The sequence below is a fragment of the Phaseolus vulgaris genome, chromosome 9, assembly GCF_051622355.1.
Source record: "Phaseolus vulgaris cultivar YP4 chromosome 9, ASM5162235v1, whole genome shotgun sequence".
In the NCBI taxonomy this organism is placed as follows: Eukaryota; Viridiplantae; Streptophyta; class Magnoliopsida; order Fabales; family Fabaceae; genus Phaseolus; species Phaseolus vulgaris.
In genome coordinates this window covers 37,386,038-37,406,360 of record NC_143506.1, presented here as the reverse complement: position 1 = coordinate 37,406,360, position 20,323 = coordinate 37,386,038, and the positions used below count along the sequence as shown (strand labels likewise).

The following is a 20,323-nucleotide window of genomic DNA, read 5'->3' as shown; positions in this document are numbered from 1 at the left end:
AAAAAGTTCAATTTACAAATAAAATAATAATAATTAAAAGAGATAAGCAATTAATGATAATTTTTTTTAAAAAAAGTCTTTTTGTCATTTTTAATGGAGATTTTTATTTTTATTCTTAAGTGAGTCTCATTTGTAAATATATTTCATTTTTAATCTTTTACATTTAAGCACCTTTAAATGAAGCATCTTTATTTGAGTTCTTAAATGAGTCCCACCAAAGTTCACATTTTTTACATTTCATTAATAATTCATTAGTTAACTTATAACTATTTTATTTATAAACAAAATATAAAATTAAGAGATTTATATTATTATCTTGTGAAATGCTTTTTAACAATAAAAACAAAAAATAACAAGTTAAATTTTATTTAAAACCATAAAAAAAACTATATAATTACAACAATATAAAAATTATAAAGTTAATGAAAAGTACATACTTAATAATAATTAATGTCTTGGATTATCATGTACAAAATATTCTTATCAGAAGATTAATTTGAAATTGATGATGATTTTATCTATCGTGAAGAAATACTCACATCCTTTCTTGATGTTTGTCAAATAGTTTTATTGTATCTCCTTATAACATTGAGATAATCTTAGCTAATGTATCATAATCCTGATAAATATTGTATGCTAAATAGTATTTAATGTCATATTGAATTCTATTCACCATATATTGAATTCTATTAATAATATATTCTCTTCAAAAATTTATTAAGTATCCAAAAAAAATTTAAGCATGTTGATGGTGGTCTTTGAAACATGCAAAAAAAAAAATCAATAAATAAAAACTAATTTTAGAGACTAAAATAATTAGTTATTATTTAACTAAAATAGATTATTTTATAAACTAAAAAAATTTATTGGTATTTAAAGTGGTTTATATTATTAATAGAAATTTATAAAGTAGTTTTTAAATTGATATCTAACCATTAACTACTTAATATTTTATATTCTAAATTAATCTTTATTAGTCTTTTATGAACTAATTTAAAAATTAAAATATTAGTAACTAAAACTTTAATAACTAATTCAATACTAATTTAAAAATTATTTTATAAATATTCATTAATAATAAAAATCACTTTAGATACCAATGATTTTTAATCTTAAAATAGTATATAATTTAGTTAATATAATTACTAAATATTTTTTATATCTAAATTTAATGGTTATTTAATAATTTTATTATAGTGATTTAAGTAAAAAAACATATTATATCCATAACTGATGTGATGTTACTAATTCAATCATAATTGTATATTGCCAAGACAATGTTATGGATATGACATAATTTTTTCTTTCTCTACTTTAATAACGAAAAAGAAGTTTGACAACAAATTATATCACTTATGAAAAGTTTTAAACATCAATAATTAAGAAGAGAATTGGAGACCATTTATTTATGTTGTTTCAAATCGTGCAACAACAAATAAAACTTGACTTACGATGTAATTTTGTAATTTTTTTTCTACTAATAAGGACCAAACGAAAATAATTAAGAAACTAATATTTGTTTTTCTTTTTAATATATCAAGCATATATTATCATAAATATATTTAAATCACAGCATTAAAGTTTTCACTCAGTATAATTAAATATTTTTTTTAGAAAAATCACTTGATTTCACTCTTTGAAGAAAATAAGTTAATTTTGTAAGCTACCATAAATTCAACTACATTAAACTTAATAAATGAAATTTCTATACATACAATTCAACAGGATCTAACATGTTTCATGTTGAGTTTTCTTCCATCCTTCCTTCGGCTTCACAATTTTTTTTAATAATACTTCATTTATTTAGCCTTCACATAACTGAATATATGACTAGACTGTTTCTCAATCAAAGTCACAGCTAACATCGATTAAATTCTGATTAAGGATAATAAAGCATGATTAATAGACTATTGAATCTACGTTAATTTTTATGGAACACAAAATCTAATAGAAAAGTATAAATAAAGGAAGACCACCATGGTAAAAGGTAATGACTATTCTAGTTCTAAATTAACTGAATATATCAACATCTCAATTGACTTAAGCGTTGAAGTGTCTTTGCATGTATCTCACTCCCTTGGACTCGACGAACAAACAACGGAAGGAGAAATAGAAAACACTTGATAGGAGATATTCAATCTCTAAACTTATAAAAACAAATAATAAATTAAGAATTTGAAGAATTAATTTGTTTCTAGGTTTGTTCAAGTCTACCTCCATATCTTTATTTTCATAAAATATTTCTTAACATCCTAAGGTAAATTGTTTTTCAATGATGAATGATATGTAAGTAATCAACTCACTTTAACAAAATCCAAACTTTAAGGGAGGAATGAGTGTCTTTCATAATTTTAAAATCAAAGTTTGGATTGAATGTTGTTTGATGTTAAAATGTTAGTTTATTACAAACCCATATGTTTGATGCTAATACATATGTTTAGATTTTATCGAGAAAAAAAGTAACAATGTTATTGAGTAGATGTATTTAATATTTTTGGAATTTTATCCTATTTTATGTTTTTGAGAAAATAAAATATCTTACTCCATATTTGATGTCTTTGAATTAAAATAAGGAAGAACCACACTCATTTCTTTAAAAGTAGAATTGTGAAAGCAGATAAAGTGAGATTAAAATAATTGTAGCCAAAATTAAACAAAACTATTTTTTGTCTAACTTGTTTAGCTCGTGACCTAAATAGACTTAGACCAAGTTTGCCTCTAAACTCATGAGTTAACCCATTCTATGACATAATAATCATATTTTAAAAAGCAAAAGAAATTAAAAGTAATATTTTATTAAAATATATACATATATTATAATTTATAAATTAAATTATTATATCTAGCACAACTTAAATTTTAAAAATACACATTTATTTTTCATTTAAAATAAATTCTTATTTATTTGTAAACATCTTTTTATAAATAAAACCAGGGATGTGAATTTCACTTTATTCAAAAAAGTTAGAAATTACACAAACTATAAATTAGTGTCATTTCATTAAAATAAAATAAAAGTGTTATTTAATATTAATTGAAGCGAGATAATTGGAATTTACCTTTTTTTTTTCTTTGCATAAACACAAATTTCTGCAATTCGCGCTTAGTGTTCGTTGCACGTTTCACTCTCAACACCAATATAAATCACTCACACGGCTTCGCCGGTTAATCCAAACTTCAAATGGCGACGGAGCAGACCAAATTCAGCGTCTTGTGCAGCCTCTTCACGTGGACGCAGCGGACTAAGTCGTCGCCGAGAAAACGCTTCAAATTCCGCAAGTTTCTCGACGCCTTCTGCATTGATCGCAACTTCTTCCCTGCCATTCGCCTCATTCTTCCCAACCTCGATCGCGAGCGCGGCTCCTACGGCCTCAAGGAGTCCGTCCTCGCCACCTCCCTCATCGACGCCCTCGGCATCTCCCGCGACTCCCCCGATGCCCTACGACTCGTCAATTGGCGCAAGGGCGGCGCCGCCACCGGCGCAACAGCTGGAAATTTTGCCCTCGTCGCCGCCGAGGTCAGTGCACTGAACCGTTTTGTGTGTTTTAGGGTTTTGTAATGCTGTGGTGCGGTGAAAGTGAGATGTTGGTTTTGAGCCAGGTGCTGCACCTCCGGCAAGGGACCGCTTCGGGAGGGTTGACGATAAGGGAGTTGAATGAGTTGCTTGACCGGTTGGCGTCCGGTGAAAACAGGTGCGTTTGTTGTTGTTTACATTGAAGTTTCGCACTTGATTGTTGTCTGTAGCATTTTTAGGTTGCGTAAACAGGTGCGTTCGGATACTATTGTTCGTCTCTTCATTGCCATGATTGCAATTTATCATTGGCCTCCTTATTAGTTAGACACTAAAATGTGTTACATCATGGTGAGTTTGAGTTAGACTTAAGAGATCATCAAACAATGGAGTGCAAATTTCACCTTACCAAGCTGCCTGGTTTTGTGAGTTGAGTTAGACTTAAAATCTATCTTTTAAGATCAACAATGGAGTATGTGTATTCTAATTAGGATTATTAGGATAAGAAAAGTCAACTAATGAGATAAAGGTAATTAATCGTTAGTAGAGAGAATGTATCATACTTAAACGAGGTGCCTATATTTTAGGAGGAATCTTACTCTTATTGTTACCCATCACTGATCAGTAATTTCTTTTTGTAAGTAAATAATATTATTAATTAGTGAAACCATTGGAGGCTTCAAGCAAGGAGCTTTACAGTCTTATGCCCGGGCCACCCATGCCTCCCTGGCCAACCATTCAAAAATGAAAATAAAGCATAATAAAGATGATAGAGAAAAGAAAAACTTGCACTTTGTCTCCTAGAGTAAGGGGTGAATGGTAGAAAAAAGGCACAGAACAAATTATCAATTTGTTAATGGCTTTGGTTACCATGCTATTGGTCTCTTTAGATGTCAGAATTTGAGTTATGAAATCTGAATCCTCAACCTTTTCTGAAGCGAGCGTGAATCAGCAGCCTGTGATTCCCGAACTGGAACAATACTATTTGCTGATTCTGAGGGACTATATATGTTTATACCAGATTCTGTTGTCTACTAAATGTGTAGGTTCTTAACGACCTACAGATGGGGTTGAGTAATATTGTTTGCACTTGGTCTTGTAAACCTTTTATATTGTTGGTTTACAAAACATGAAAAATACTTTGACATAGATTGAACCAGAAGACCTTATCTACCCACATACTTGTCTAATATGTTTGACGTTTTTTAAATAGATCTGGTGATGTTAGAATATTCGAATGTTCTTAACATTTGACTCCACCATTCTCTATACTCTTCTTTTATTAGCATAATTCTTAATAGCGTAATCATTGTTACAGGGCTGAGAAAATTTTGGTTCTTTCTACCCTTATCCAAAAGACAAATGCACAGGAAATGAAGTGGATTATCATGATAATCCTGAAAGGTGTTTTTCATTTATACTAGTAAATAAATTGATGTAATATCTTAAAATTAACTTTGAGTTGAGCCTGTAACTAAATTTTGTTGCAGATCTAAAGCTGGGAATTAGTGAAAAAAGCATTTTTCACGAGTTCCATCCTGATGCAGAAGACTTGTTTAATGTTACTTGTGACTTAAAATTAGTATGTGAAAAGCTAAGGGATCGGAATCAACGGCATAAGCGACAGGTTAGTTGTGATTTAGAAAATTAGTTTGAAATCTGTGTACTCTTCAATAATAACAATTAGTCTCTTCATTATTCTTTGAGCTTGGGCTCTAAATGTGCCTTGCTAGACCTGATCTCTAGCATTTTGGTTATTGTATTTTTTGGCGGCAATGTGTTACGTTATGTAAATTTCAACAATTAACTAGCATATATTTTCACTATGTCTCCCCAAGGGCCATGAGTAACATGCATATGAAACAAGCTTGTTGCATGACATAAACAAGCTTTAGCTTGAGGGTGTGATTTGATATGTGAATTGGTTGGTGTATTTTATACTTAGAATAAGAAATAGTGTATGTATTTGTTGTAAATAGATGTCAGTCCCTAAAGTATGGGATTTGGTTTTGTAGTGTTTTCAATATAAATCCACAAGGCTGAGAGAATTTGTCGAGTCATTTCTAATTATCGAAGGTCTGAAGTATTTCATTCTAAAATAAAGATTGAAATATGCATGAAAATTCCTATCTGCATGTTGCTTGTTAATATGCTTTGTATAATCATTCTTAAATTTTCTTTTCTTGTGTAGGATATTGAAGTTGGAAAAGCTGTGCGCCCCCAATTAGCTAAGAGAGTAGCTAATGCAACTGAAGCATGGAAGAAGGTTCTCTTTGCTAACCCTTTTAATCAGTCACTTATGCCTCGACTAAATCACTTGTCATTCTTGTCCCTTTCCATGGCTACATGACATAGAGATGGAGAACATATTTCAATGTTTTGGATCTGATAAAGAACTAAGAACTTGGGAAACTCACCCTTAAAAGCTAGTTGTTGAGGGGGAGAACTAAACACTTAAAAACACTAATCATTCCATACTACTTGATGTGAGACTTAAGCACACCATAACACTCAAATTCCTATCAGAGCACCACCCCTTAGAGTCAGTGTCCCAGCGGCTCACATTGTTCAACAATTCATATGTGAAACTTCACTCAACTTTCTCATTAGTCAGAATCTTCCACTGATAAGGACCAGCCGGCCCATTATGCAAAAGCCTTTCAAGGTCTATTCTTGTTGGCCCAAATGTGCAGAACACTAGTTGTGGGGGAAATTGATTTAGTTAGAGGAAAAATAATGTGTATGCAGGAGTTTGTTGTAAGAGGGGAGGGGATATTCATGTGGGGGTACTTTGGAGATTTTGTTAATGGAATTCGGAGTTCAGAGTATCATGCTCTGACTCGAGGGAGCACACCTCTCATTTTTCAGAATTTCTCTTCCTATTTTGTGCTTGTTACTGTTATATTTTGATTCACTGATAACAGAGAGCTATCATCCATTGATCAAAACCCTTGTAGGCAGTCCTCTTTGAGACTCCAACAACCATATTTGATATCAATTGATGAGCACCTAAACACTATGGAAATCCATCCACCCTTAAAAGTATTATTTGTTTAGAGGGCCGGACTAAGTACTTAAACACTCCATCGGGCATTCCATCGGGCTTATGGCACTACATAATACTTGATTTCGTATCAATTTCATGCATAGTGAATTTAGTAGTTTGGTACTTATTACTCTTCATTTTGTACTCTTCTTTTATTTAGCTTCATGGGAAGGAAGTGGTTGTTGAGTGCAAATTTGATGGCGACCGAATTCAAATTCATAAAAATGGACCCGAGATACACTTTTTCTCAAGGCAAGTGCACAAATGTGCTTTGCATCAAATGTATTTTGTATTTTTATTATTTTTACTTCAGCCTGTGGACTATTGCCCTTTCACCTTAGGGAATTCTTGTTTTCGCCCAACCTTCCCTGTATGTATGCTATTCTGACGTTGAAGCCATATGATTACTTGATGAAATGTTTTATTTATTCAATAATTATATGCTGAAGAAGCAGCTTAATGTAACACAGTATGTGTTTCTCTTTGTTTTTCTTGGGTTTTCCATTTGCGTGGCATTTCTGAAAATCTTATAATATTATGCTATTTATTTCTTGTCCATTATTTTTCTCAAGATAGATATTTAGTATGACAAGTTCTGATACAATGCAGTTGTTATTTACTTTTCATCTTTGCAGGAACTTCATTGATCATTCTGAATATGCACATGCAATGTCAGAAATCATAATACAAAATGTTCTTGTAGATAGGTGAACATTTATAGTGCTTTTTATTACAATTTTGTTTATTTCAAATCATTTCTATCCCATTTGTTTACTCATATTGATGGGAAAGGTGCATGCAACTAAATATGTTTATTTAAAGAAACTCGTGTATGTATGTTTCTGACAGCTTGTGTATATTTTTCTTGGGTCCTTGCAAACTTTGTTAGGTGTATTCTTGATGGTGAAATGTTGGTGTGGGACACATCCTCGAAACGCTTTGCCGAGTTTGGCTCAAATCAGGAAATAGGCATGTACTTTAATATGGCTTGATCACCACAAACCTTTGTTTCAAAAGAAATTGAGAAGTGATAGAGAATAAGTGATTTTATGCTGTTGGTTAAGCAGACTTTAGAGATGATGGAAAATAAAATTTGGGACCCATCTCAACAAAAAAAAAAAAACTCTTCCTTGATGGAAGAAAATGAAGAAAAGAAAGATAGAAATTGTGGGGACACCTAAATTATATAGTCTTTAATTTTTTCCAATCTCTTAAAATCTTTATATATAGGGTAATTATGTCTTTATAAGAAAAACTTATTTTCTTTCTCCACTCTATTATCCAACCTAATCAATGGAGAGAAAACTCAACTGCTCTTTCTCTTCTTCTTTTAATATAAACACCTTAAAAATCTATTCATTTTGAACTCATTTATTCTATGCTCCTACTTTTTTCTACCCTAGTTCTTTGTTTCCTACTTCTCTCTTTTGTCCAAACAAAGCATACATCTTTATTTTTCTGTAACACTACCATTTAATGTTTTTCTGTTATTGGCAGCCAAGGCAGCAAGAGATGGACTTGATAGTGACAGACAGGTTATCTATTTGTAATTTTTTTAATGAGAAACTATCAAGTTCAAATTTAACCTTTTCATGGTCTTTTCTTGATGCAGTTATGCTGTATCCTTGTATCTGAACCTTTTGACCAGTAATTCCTGTCTGGAAATTTGATATGGTTTTGGTTTCAATGGAAGAAGGCATATGTATAGGCGATGAATATTTTATAATGCAATTAAAAGTTATATATGATATGCCTTGACTTGAGGTGGCTAGATGTTGCGTTTGATATCCTTTATTTTGGAGATACCAGTGTGATTCACCAAACTTTGAAGGAACGACATGAGATTTTATGTAAAGTTGTTAGGCCAATGAAGGGACGATTGGAAATTTTGGTACCTAATGCTGGTATCAACAGTCATCTTACTTCAGGTAAGATTTTCTCACGAACAATTTGTCTTTTCTTGTGTGCTTTAAGGAATTTCCCAACATCTCTTTCATATGCAACAACATTTGTAGTGGCAATATGCAAGTCTTTGATACTATTGTTTATTCTCAATATCCTCATTTATTAATCTTTACTTGATTTATTTATTGAATCAATGAGTTGCCAATGCTCATGATATAATATCTGTGGTATTTGTGCTGTTATACAGGTGAACCTTGTTGGTCATTTATTGCTCATAATATTGATGAAGTTGAGCGGTTTTTCAAGGAAACCATTGAAAATAGGTTAGTGGAAACCTTGATTTATTACTCTTAATTTTTCCGACCAAGCTATATGGCACTATTTGAAGCAGTAATCTATAACATGACAATATTTTGTAGAATTACATTGTTTTAATAGTCATGATCCTTTACTCTTGTTCCTCTTTACATTACCCTTCCAATAGGTCTTAGTGTATCATGCACAGTGACACCTTTTTTTCTTTCTTTCTTAAGAGATGAGGGAATTGTTTTAAAAGACCGCAGCTCCAAATGGGAGCCTAGTGATCGTAGTGGAAAGTGGCTAAAATTGAAGCCTGAATACATTCAAGCTGGCTCTGATTTGGATGTACTTATCATAGGTATATGATGTGTTCTTAAATTTATACATTCTAATGTATCATATAACATGTTTGTTTTTACTTTGTTGCTTTTACTATTCATAGGTGGCTACTATGGTTCTGGACGACATGGAGGACAGGTTTTGTCATTTTTCCACTGCATTGGGCCTATGTTTTAACAATTTATTTCATTGTTCGTCAAATTAGGTTGTAGAAACATGCTTATTTTCTTTTCAGGTTGCTCAATTCTTGGTTGGCCTTGCAGAACGTCCATCTCCAAATGAACAACCTAAGCGGTATAAATGTGTCTTGGGACATTTTATGATTTTGTCTCTTGTAAATATGTGATATTATGGTTATCCCTTGTCATTTATAAGTGACAAATTTTAGTTCCATGTTGCAACTCTTAGTTTCTTCCTCCTCCCTTTTGGCCCCATCCAACTAAATAGCACATAACCTCAAAATGATGACAACCATCATTTTGGCAACACAGACCCACCATTGCTCCACCTCCAACAACCACCATCATTATTGCCTATATCACTTTTTCAACTTCCCCATATGTCAACTCTCTTATGCTATAATCCTTCCTTCTCTATTACTCCAACTTCTATTCTCAAAACCTGGTAATCAACATATTTTCATCTTCCTTGTGATGTTGAGCTTCATGGTATTTGCAGGATAGAAAATGTGAACCGAAGGACCCATTTTCTGAAATGAGAATGAAATTGTATCGTGAATTGTAAGATTCATGATCAATCATAAAACATTATATTTACATACATTAAAGGCATATAAAATAAAAAATTTGTGATCAATAAATAAGAGCACATTTTAGCTTCTAAAATATCTTAATCAGAAAATATCTTTATTTAAATTTGATTAAAATAAAAAAACTAGATAATAGTGCATGAAAATTTCAATTATTCTTTTTCTATTTTGATTATAATAATACAAAAATCTTGTGTGAATAAGGGACAAGTCATTTAAACCAATGGTCTAAACAATTTTAAAATTGAGCATCCAAGCCAAACACTGTATGTGTTGTCCTTGAACTAAGACAAAAGCTACCATGGTAAAACAAAAAAGAAACATGGGATGACATTGTATAGACTTAGGTCGTCAATAGCTCAATTTCCTTCTTTGACCCACTCACTAACAACATGCACAACCACGAGAGCATGATGGTGAATAGAAGTTGCAGATTTTGGAGTATGGTCGCTAGGTTATACGTAATGACCATTGGAGGAATAGCTAGATATTGAAACACAATGCTTTTCATAGCATTGTTGTTACATGTTTTTAACTATAAAGTGCAACATGATATTCTTTTTCCAATAGTCACTTTTGGCTTTGAAAATCATTACTACTCTTGACAAAGTGGCTACATATGTCATGACGAACCTTGGTAGAGAAGGTTTTATGCACATTGTTAAAATCATGTGATTCAACCAAAAATCATAATTCGTACAATTCCAAACCAATTCATGTGATTCACTCTGCGATACAAGTGCAAAAGTGTGATTAATTCTAAGAATTTGTTTCAGTAGCTCCGAAACTTGTTGTGATGAGTAAGATATCAACTATTTGTTGAGCACAACATTAAAAACACCAAGTAGACAAATGTAGATTGTTGTCTAAACCTTTGGTTATTTAGTTCAGTCTAACTGAAGAGGACCTTTATCACAAAAAAGGCAACCTAATCAAGATCTCAATGTGCTTGGGTCTTTCTGTGTGCCATCTTCCCTTATTCAATTTTTTTATCTAATGAAAATGACGATTCGTCTTAATGTGCTTGATCCTCTCAAAAAATTGGATTTGAAGCATTACCCAAAGCTACTTGATTATGATATATAAGCATCATTTGTGTGGTTTCTTCCATATAGAGCTCCTTGTGGAGTTGCTTCAACTGAATGAGTTCACAAGTTGTGAATGTCGTAATTTTGTATTCAACTTCTACAATGGATTTTGCAACAATGTTATGTTTCTTACTCTTCCTTGATATCTTTGTCAAGTGCAAAATAGCTAGATGTTGATCACTTGCCCACGAAAAGGAGTCATTTGCTTGGGACCATTTTAATGTATTTGAGCATTTGTGTCATTGCATGCCAATGGTCGTAAGACAACAAATTCAATAACTATATAACCACATTGACTGTAATTTGTCTATGACATATTTTTGTTTTTCAACTAATCTTTTATACCTCCTTAGATTAGACAATGGCCCTCATTATTAGGTTGATGTTTGACATTGGGATCTGTGGGAGTGTTAAAAGGTTTGGCATTCAACAGGCAAGTCTCCAAGAATGTGAAGGGCGTATTTCCTTTGGGATATTAAAATACCATCCTTGTATTGAGCTATCTAAATACTTAAGAAGTATTGGAGCAATCAAGGTCCTCAGTTTGAAATTGTTGAGAGATTGTTTCAAGTGATATATACTGTATTAGTCAATGCTAGTTATGACAAAATCCAAAGAGGAAAAGCAAAAATAGGAAGAAGATAAACAATCTTAATTAAAAGTACAAACATATTGAGGATATGATTGCAAGAGGAATAAATACTTCTGCCCTAGACAATGGGATGTTAAGTGTAGGTGACATAGGTGGAAGTGTAGTTGGATGAAGATGTCTATCGAATGGAACCTTTGATGATTGTATGGTCAAATTGGCAAACAGAGGCTTGATGGATTGCGAAAAAAGACACATAGTGGTTCACCCCTTGCTCACTGTGGCAAATAGGGTAGAAGAAAACCCTACAAGAGAATTTGGATTCGAGCTTAACTTAACACCAAAAGTTAGCTCGATAGATGAGAGTTGTTGCAATATCTAAAGTGTGAAGTTATAAGACTTGACATTTGCACATGGGTTCATAACAAGATTTTAAGAAATGTCTTGATAAGCCAACAATACTAGGATATGTTGAATTGGGATACTTATTTGCTTGTTTTAACTTACATGCACTGCTATGTATATTGAGCTCCATTAATGAGGTTCTTATTTATTTCAGGTTTATATCCTTTTGCAGAGTTGGCACTGGACTCTCTGCTGAGGAGCTTGATGTTGTAGTGACCAAACTGAAACCGTACTTCAGGTGTGATATATTTTCAGGTTAATTTCTTTAATGAGGGAAATAATTCATATTGTTTTACTTGTGTGTTTAAGTTGTTTGGATTGTCTGGTGATGAAGCTAAAAAATTAAATGGTGTACTATAATGTATCAAATATCTTCAACTTTTCTGCCTCTTTCTGTCAGAAAGTATGAATATCCAAAGAAGAGGCCACCAAGTTTTTATCAAGTAACTAATCATTCAAAAGAAAGACCTGATGTGTGGGTTGATAGCCCTGAGAAGTAAGTATCTCCACCTTAATTATGATTTTGTTAACCATATCATGTCACTTGTATTATTTTTAATGTTGAACAATATTTACCCTTCTTTTAATGCAGATCAATTATTCTGTCTATTACCAGTGATATCCGAACTATAGAATCTGAGGTATGTCCTTGCCAATGCAGTGTGTCTATCTGTAAGTGGAAGGATTATTATAGTCTACATAGCCTTTCTTGTCCTGTGAATTGCACAGTTTTAAACTGAATGGTTTTATTTACAGGTATTTGCTGCACCTTACAGCCTGAGATTTCCTAGGATTGACAGGGTGAGATATGACAAAGCTTGGAATGAATGTCTTGATGTTCAATGTAAGAGATTTGCAACATGTGGAGTGCGGTAACTTCATTGATGATAGATTGATGTTGCTGTAAGATTGACTGCTTTCTTTTTCTCCCTCTACAGCGTTTATAGAACTAGTGCATTCTAGCAATGGTACCACACAGAAGGATACAGAATATGGCAGTAAACAGGACAGTAAACCAAAAAGAACGAAATCCTCCACTGGGGGAGAGAAGAAAAACATGTCAATTGTTCCTTCTCATTTAATTCAAACTGATATTTCCAGCATTAAGGGGGGCTCCTTAATATTTTCAAATATGATGTTCTGTATCCTGGTGAATTTTGCTACCTACTAATCAGCTGTCCACTAATTGACTGATATTTTTCTATATATGTTGTTTTAAAATTCTGCTTTTATAGTTATTTTCTCGTGTTAAAGGTGGTGTATTAGTCTGTATTAAATTTTTCTGGTCTGTTGCATTATCGTGTGTGACATTGTACAACTATTCTATTTTATTCTACACAAATACATGACCTGCATCAACATTTGCTACATTTTCCAAATTCCCTCTTGCTCATTTTTTTTGGCAATCCCTTTGGGCTCCATTATACTTATGTTCCTCTCCATAAAATAGGGAACACAATTCATTCCATTACAAAGATATTTTATTTTGCTTGCTTTGCCCCTCCTTCCTCATAATTTTCCTGAAGTTTGATGGTGCAATATAGTTTACCTTGACATGTTCAGACTTCGCTAATGTACCTCCATCACATTCTCTTGAGTCCTTACACAAAATAATTGCTGAGAACGGGGGAACTTTTTCAATGAATTTGAACAACTCAGTCACCCATTGTGTTGCCGCCGACAGCAAGGGTTCTCTGTCTATTTCTCTCTCTCTCTCTCTGTTTATGTATATGTGCAATTGCATGTGCATGAAAAGACCAAATTTGTTGGCTGAAGATCTAATAAGAGACAGTTGTCTGTACTATAGGCTTTAAATTTGAAGCAGCAAAGCGTCATGGTGATATCATTCATTATTCTTGGGTACTAGATTGTTATGAACAAAAGAAGCTTGTCTGCTTACAGCCTAAGTGAGTTATATGACTGAATATAAACTTATTTACATCCTGTAAAAGATTTTCTCACTATATGTTGTTTTCAATGTTTCCACTGAAAGGTACTTCCTTTTCCTTTCTGAACTGACAAAGAAGAAGTTACGAGAAGAAATTGATGAGTTCTCAGACTCTTTCTACTTGGACCTTGATCTTGGAGACATCAAGCAGGTAATATCATTTCCTAGCTAGTTTCTATGTTGTCAAATTTTGGACTCTAGTAAAAATTCACATGTTGAAATTTGAAGGAAACAAAACCACCATGTTAATATGGAAATTGTGGTATGATTTTCAATTAAGTCAAGTTTTAGTTAATGTATTTTTCTCTTAGATTGTTGCATTTGCTTTCACAGGGCCAAGTGATAGCTTCTTCTGTTTGTGTACTGTGGACCTTTGTCATATGATGTGTTGTGTACATTGTAACTAATAACTACTTTATTGACGTGTCATGTGTTTTTTTTCCTTAATATTTAGCAAAGTCAAGTTAGATTATACCTCGGTATATTAGATTAACTTCCATTTTTATAAACTTTTGCAGCTCTTAAGCAATATTCATAAGTCTGAAGATGTCAGCACTGTCGATCATTACAGGAAAAAATACTGCCCAAAGGATAAGTGGTCTTTCTTTTGTGGATGTTCAATTTATTTCCACACTGCAATACCTTCACTGTAAGATATATTGTTAAATCAAATATATATTTTTACTTTCAGCAGTTTAAATGAGATTTCAGGATTTTGATTATGGTCATTATTTTCACCTAGTTTGTTCCTTAGCTTCATTATTAAATATCTTCATATAGGAAAGGAGATTGGCATTTTATATTACAACTTGCTTTGAGGAGATTCAAGCTTGAAGTTCTCATGGGTGGTGGAAAAGTTACCTCTAATCTTACCTGTGCAACCCATTTAGTGGCCTTTCTTGTGCCAGGATGTCGGACTGACTCTGAACAAATACTGAATAGGTAAGTGCTCTGTCTATTGTTACCATGTTAAGTGTGCATCATCAACTACTTATGCAGTACAATTTGTTAATGACAGGATAGTTTTACTTTCTTAGTTTTCAGTTAGGTCTTTATTATTTTTTCATGTTTTTCCTATTTATTTTAGAGTGGACATCTCATTTCTCATTAGTTGACAACAGCTTGTAGAAGATCACATCACCTGTGAGTTTAGGAATGGAAAGAAAGAGCTCTCTCTTAAAACAAAAGTGTGGTGCTGTGAAAAACTTGATCATAAGAAATTCATAAACAGGATGAGGTTTGAGTACCTTCTTCATTAGCAAAATGTGGGAATTTCTTGGAAATCCCACATTGATTGTGATATGGTTAAAATAGAAAATATATATGGATAAGACAACCTTCATCTCTTAAGCTAGCTTTTGGGGTCGAGTTAGATCCAAACCTAAATTTTAAAATGATATCGTAGTTTATTCTAGCAATTGTTGTTAAGTGTATAGACCATCTCTAGTTAGGTTGTTATCAAACCACTCACTCATGTTTAGTCGTGCAAGCTTCAAGGTTGAGATTGGCTTGAGGAGTGTGTTTTTAGATCTCATACTGCCTGATGATATGGTCACAATATATTATATAAGTGACAACCCTCATCTCTTAAACTAGATTTTGGCCTTGAGTTAGGTTCAAATCCAAATTCTGAAAGAACCAAAGCATGAACAAGTGAAGGGGCTGATTCTTTAAGAGTGGAGAACATCCTTCAAAACAAGGGTAGCTTGAATGTGGTGTCATCGTCAGCACTAAAAACAAAGAAGGCAGGAAGGACTAGAGGTAGGAAAAGGAGTAGGGATTTCTGGGTATTACGAAGTGGACTTTAAGCCTAACTCAACCACATAAAACAGACTCATGAGATGAGGTTTGCACCCACTTATATACAATGAAAAACTTTAAATCTCTAGTCGATGTGGGATCTCCAACACTGAGTTTGAAGAAGGATCATAAATTATTAATTGGAAGAATAGAATCTACCTAGGTTAATAGGTGATGACGTAAATCAAGTGAACAATTACTTTTACTAGAGTACCCAACTAGAATGTACTTTGAAAGGTTTTTCAGTGAGCTTGTCCTACCCAGAGAACGGAGTAAGATTGTGATTAAAATAGGTAAAACTAAAACATGAGGAGGAAAAGGGCCAAAAATAACATGCATAAATTTGACATTCTATGTAAAATGGTGTTGGTAAGACTTTTTTTGGTAAGAGAGAAAAAATGCAAGAGATGCGGAAAGCCATATGTACACAACAGAATCCGTTTTATATAGATTTAATGAAATAAATAAATATAGAAGATAATATCCCTCTTTACATGATACAATAGGCCCATAAAACTATAAAGATCTCAATTAAACAAGGAACAATATCAAATATAAAAAAGCAAAAATCCTAACAAATCATCTAGGATACTCTTAAAAATATTTAAGATATAAAAATGATAATATCATCAGATATTTCTCAGATTTTCTAACATGACTTTGACTATGCAGTTTTACTTCAGCAGAAAGAAAAATTCTCCAAAGCAAGAGGTTGCATGTAGTTAAATCCCAATGGTTGGAAGATTGTTCAGACAGTAGCAAAAGATTACCAGAAGACTCTTACAGTTTGAAACCTTGGGGAATAGAAGAGTCAACTGCTGAAGATTGGTAAGTTTATGCATAAGCAGCATTCTAGATCTGTGACTTGTGGGAGATGTCAATTTCGAACCTTCTGTGATTGCTTTAATATTGATATAATGTATTTTCCGCACTAGTGCATAACATATCAAATTTTCACTTTGTTTTGATGATATCTTTGAGTGTTGATGGTTCTGCGGGGCAGGAATGGTTAGGAGTGCTGAGATTTATATTTATGTTATGCTAATTCAATTAGATTTATTTGTTCATTTTTTTATAAACTTTAATAGGGCTATCTAATGAAAATTAATGAAGAGGGGGAGCGGCTAAGTATTACTGTAAACCAGTAGACTCTAGCATTAGCTTACTGAAGCGATAATAAAATAAGTAGGTTGAAATTTTAAAGAAGTCTTTTGAACTTCATTCTTAAATCTGTGTCGATTTTTACTTGTGGAAGAAATTGAAACTGGAGATTGAATTTATGGAGGTATGATTTGCTTTGCTATTTGTTGTATCCTCAACTGAACCAAGCTGATTACAGTTTTAATGCCATCTCTTTGCCTTTAGATTTCCCTTTAGATCGGATTGTATTGATAGCTTCTCCTCTGCAAAGAGATTAAACAAATTTACTTCATTCTTGATTGTTTTATATTCTCTGTTTCAAGAATATCTTATCCTGCTGCTAGTTATAATTTCCCTCTTTCTTTCAGATGTAACTTTTCTCTATATTGAGGGAAAAATATTCTGATTGCAATTTTCATGCTTAATGAACCGCACATCATAAATTGCTTTGCTTACCGCAGGGGACAACATTTAGTGATAATTTGCAAAAACAGCTTCAGAAAATGTCCAAACCCAAATGCTGCAAATTCCTCTAGACGTAATTGTATTCATCTTGAAATAAAATGAAAGAGGAAAGAATAAATAAGAAGGAAAATGATAAATTCACTTGAAGAGCAACTCAATCAAATTTGAACCCAACTTATGTTCCGCATCATATTGTTAGATTATAAAGCACCCACATGTGCAGGGAAATCATTTCACTGTCGCAGAAAACTTAGCCCGTAGATTGGTAAAAATTATAATTTAGTATTTGAGAAACCTTTATTTATTTCCAACATTTTCTTCCAGCTTTCTAGTATCCTCTGCTAAGAATTTGATGAATGTAGCCTCTGCTGTTTGAATGCAAAATTGGTGGTATTAGCTGTGGTTAAATGTAGGAAATCGTCATTAGTACTTCTCTTCTATCAATATTTTCCTTCGCATTTAATGGGTTTAGCTCTGTTTTCAGTGAACAGGACTTGGCGTTAGAGGCTCTTCTGAGTGGAGATAATATAGAAGACCAAAACACATCTTTCTCTGACAAGGGAAATCGGCAAAGAAGTGAAAAAGTTGCATGCGAAGGCAATTCGGCCTTGTTATCCCAAGAGAAGGGTATCAAAAGGAAAAGAGGAAGACCTGCGGGCAGTGGTATAAAAATTGTAAAACCAGCTGGCAAACAAACTCGAAGAGCACGACCACAAAATGTGAAAAAGCCTGCTAAAATATGTGAATATGAATCATCGGATGAAAGTGATTCTCGTGACAAGAGACCAATTGAGAAGGAGATTGACACTAGAGCAGGAAGTCTTAACCTTTGCAAGAAACACTCAGAACGCCAGGAGAATGAGGAACGGGATAATGTCCATGTTTCTGGGACAGTGGAAAGTTCTGAACAAAATAAGGTAGAGAAGCTAGAGGACTTGAAGGAGAATGAACATGAAAGAATGTTGATTCCTGAAATAGAAATGATTGATGGGCACAACAATGACCAAAACAATGTGGTGATTGAGAAATTAGAATTTTCTGCTGACCCCCTGCAGGCAATGCTATTTGACATGATTCCTAGTCTTGGCCCCAAAAAGGCTGAGCAACCTATGAATCTTAGTGTTAGAGAAGAGAAGGTACCAGAAGCCTCCAATGCAGCAACAGAGCCAACAACTACAAAGAAAAATAAGGTTAGCTTCATGGATGCTGCCAATGACCTGCTGAAGGACTGGTAAACCATCATCATCTTACAAATCTATTGCTAAATTCTTAATATATAGGCTGAAAGGTTTTTTTGTCAAACTAGTTACCCCTCTTATGTAAAGTTTCATTGTCTTAGATTTTTGGATTTTATGGAGTAATTTATGGTAGAATAACAATGTTAATATTCCTAACAATTTTTTTATAGTATTTTTTGTGGCTTCTAAAATAAAAATATTACATAAAAATGTAAAAAAAAAAAACAGGGATAGAAATAAAGTGTGTTTAATATTTATTTGAGTTAGAATTACTAAAAGGATATAAGAATAAGTTACGGGTATATGATACTGAAATAATAACTCAGAATTTCTAATAATTTGGTTGGGTGGGGAGTGAAAACAATGTGGTATTTTTGTTTTTGGAAGTCCAAATTATTTTATTAAGAGAATGAGGGTAGACTTTAGCAGAAAATGAAGAACTCAATTAGTCTGTGACTGAGATTTAAATTCTTGACATTGGAGCAAGTTGGAAAATGTTGACAGAAATTTCATATAAGGAATTTTTATTTGAAAGTTTACCATAAATTTGCTTATATGAGATCTTCTTGGTTTGTGATGTAATGTTGGAAAATCTGAATAATTTGCATAGTATAAATAAGACTTTTGAAAGAAAAATAATAATATAGTTATAAAAATGAAATAAGATAATATATATCCGTATCTTCTTTATATATAACTAACGGGAACACAGTGTATTCACATTTTTTATTTTTATTATTTATATATTCATATAATTTTAATAAATATTAAATTATATGAGAAGAAATGTAAATTATCTAAATATACAACTGATAATAATTTTATAAGATTTTATATTGATTTTTTTATATTTTCATTTTATTGTTTTTGAATATTAAATTTTGATTTAACTTGGGTGTAATGTCGAACTTTGTAAGGTTATCAAGATTAAAATTAAGGTTTAAAAAAATGGACCAGCAAACAATGTCAAAACATAATGCAAATGGTTGTATGTTGGAAGTTGTAGAATCTATCACCATATCAATTGAATCCATGTCTTCCATGGCTGAGAAGTTGAAAAAATAAAAAAATAAACTAAATACAAATTACCAAACTTTCAACTTATGTAATATCTAATAGATCAAAGCATCAGTAGACATAAAAACTTTGCCTGCAAAGTTGGGCTTAGGATTCATATAAAAATATAAAAAAAATTAAGAAAGCTATAGAAACAAAAATGTTCAAATCCTATAACAATGAGACGTGTCTCTACTTCGAACGCTTTGGGAAGTGTGAGAAGGATGAAACAATGATGGTTGTTATTGTACAGTGGTGATTGAAGAGGAACTAAGACGGGTGAGAGTAGGAGAAGAACATGGAGCGTGAAGGAAGAGGGTTCAAAATGTATCCAAATTTATGAGCATTTTTTTTTTCTTTGGATGAAACGAGTGAAAATTACTCCTTATAAGGAAGTGAATATAATAATAAAATTGTTCACGTTTGGTCACTACTTACATTTCCTAATATTTATTTCTCTCTCATAAAATAGACAATCCCTCTCATTATGCAATTCATTTTCAAAATAAATTATCTCTTTCAATTCAAAACGGTTGCTCCATTTATTTCAAATATTTTATTAAATTTATTTCTTTTTCATAAAACAGACACTCTTCCTCATTATGCAATTAAATTTTCAAAATAAATTATCTCGTTCAATTCATAATCACTCCTCCACCTCTCTTTCAATTCATAATTGTTCCTCCACGTCTCTTTCAATTCAAAAACGCTTTTCCACCTCTCT

The 20,323-nt window shown here is 32.5% G+C and overlaps 1 protein-coding gene across 3 annotated transcripts; it reads left to right on the top strand.

The window, feature by feature from the left end:
- The first annotated feature begins 3,050 nt into the window (after positions 1-3,050).
- Positions 3,051-18,719, top strand: ATLIG4 (DNA ligase IV). 3 transcript variants are annotated; one of them, XR_016515648.1, is made up of 27 exons: positions 3,051-3,517; positions 3,601-3,692; positions 4,830-4,915; positions 5,002-5,138; positions 5,703-5,777; positions 6,718-6,809; positions 7,193-7,264; positions 7,447-7,526; positions 8,055-8,092; positions 8,170-8,176; positions 8,330-8,485; positions 8,710-8,785; positions 8,996-9,120; positions 9,205-9,239; positions 9,337-9,395; positions 12,107-12,190; positions 12,353-12,448; positions 12,545-12,593; positions 12,709-12,796; positions 12,891-13,094; positions 13,516-13,641; positions 13,760-13,859; positions 13,946-14,051; positions 14,419-14,549; positions 14,681-14,842; positions 16,387-16,528; positions 17,790-18,719. XR_016515648.1 is itself a non-coding variant. In XM_068625581.2 (27 exons), exons 1-27 carry the CDS (start codon positions 3,182-3,184, stop codon positions 18,538-18,540), a joined length of 3,519 nt encoding a protein of 1,172 aa, XP_068481682.2. In that variant the 5' UTR covers positions 3,051-3,181; the 3' UTR covers positions 18,541-18,719. The 3 variants fall into 3 exon arrangements, 2 of the variants coding, with proteins under 2 accessions (XP_068481682.2, XP_090151577.1); XM_068625581.2 differs by having other exon boundaries at positions 16,373-16,528; XM_090295451.1 differs by lacking the exon at positions 7,447-7,526 and having other exon boundaries at positions 3,182-3,517; positions 8,055-8,184; positions 16,373-16,528.
- Positions 18,720-20,323: the final 1,604 nt, after the last annotated feature.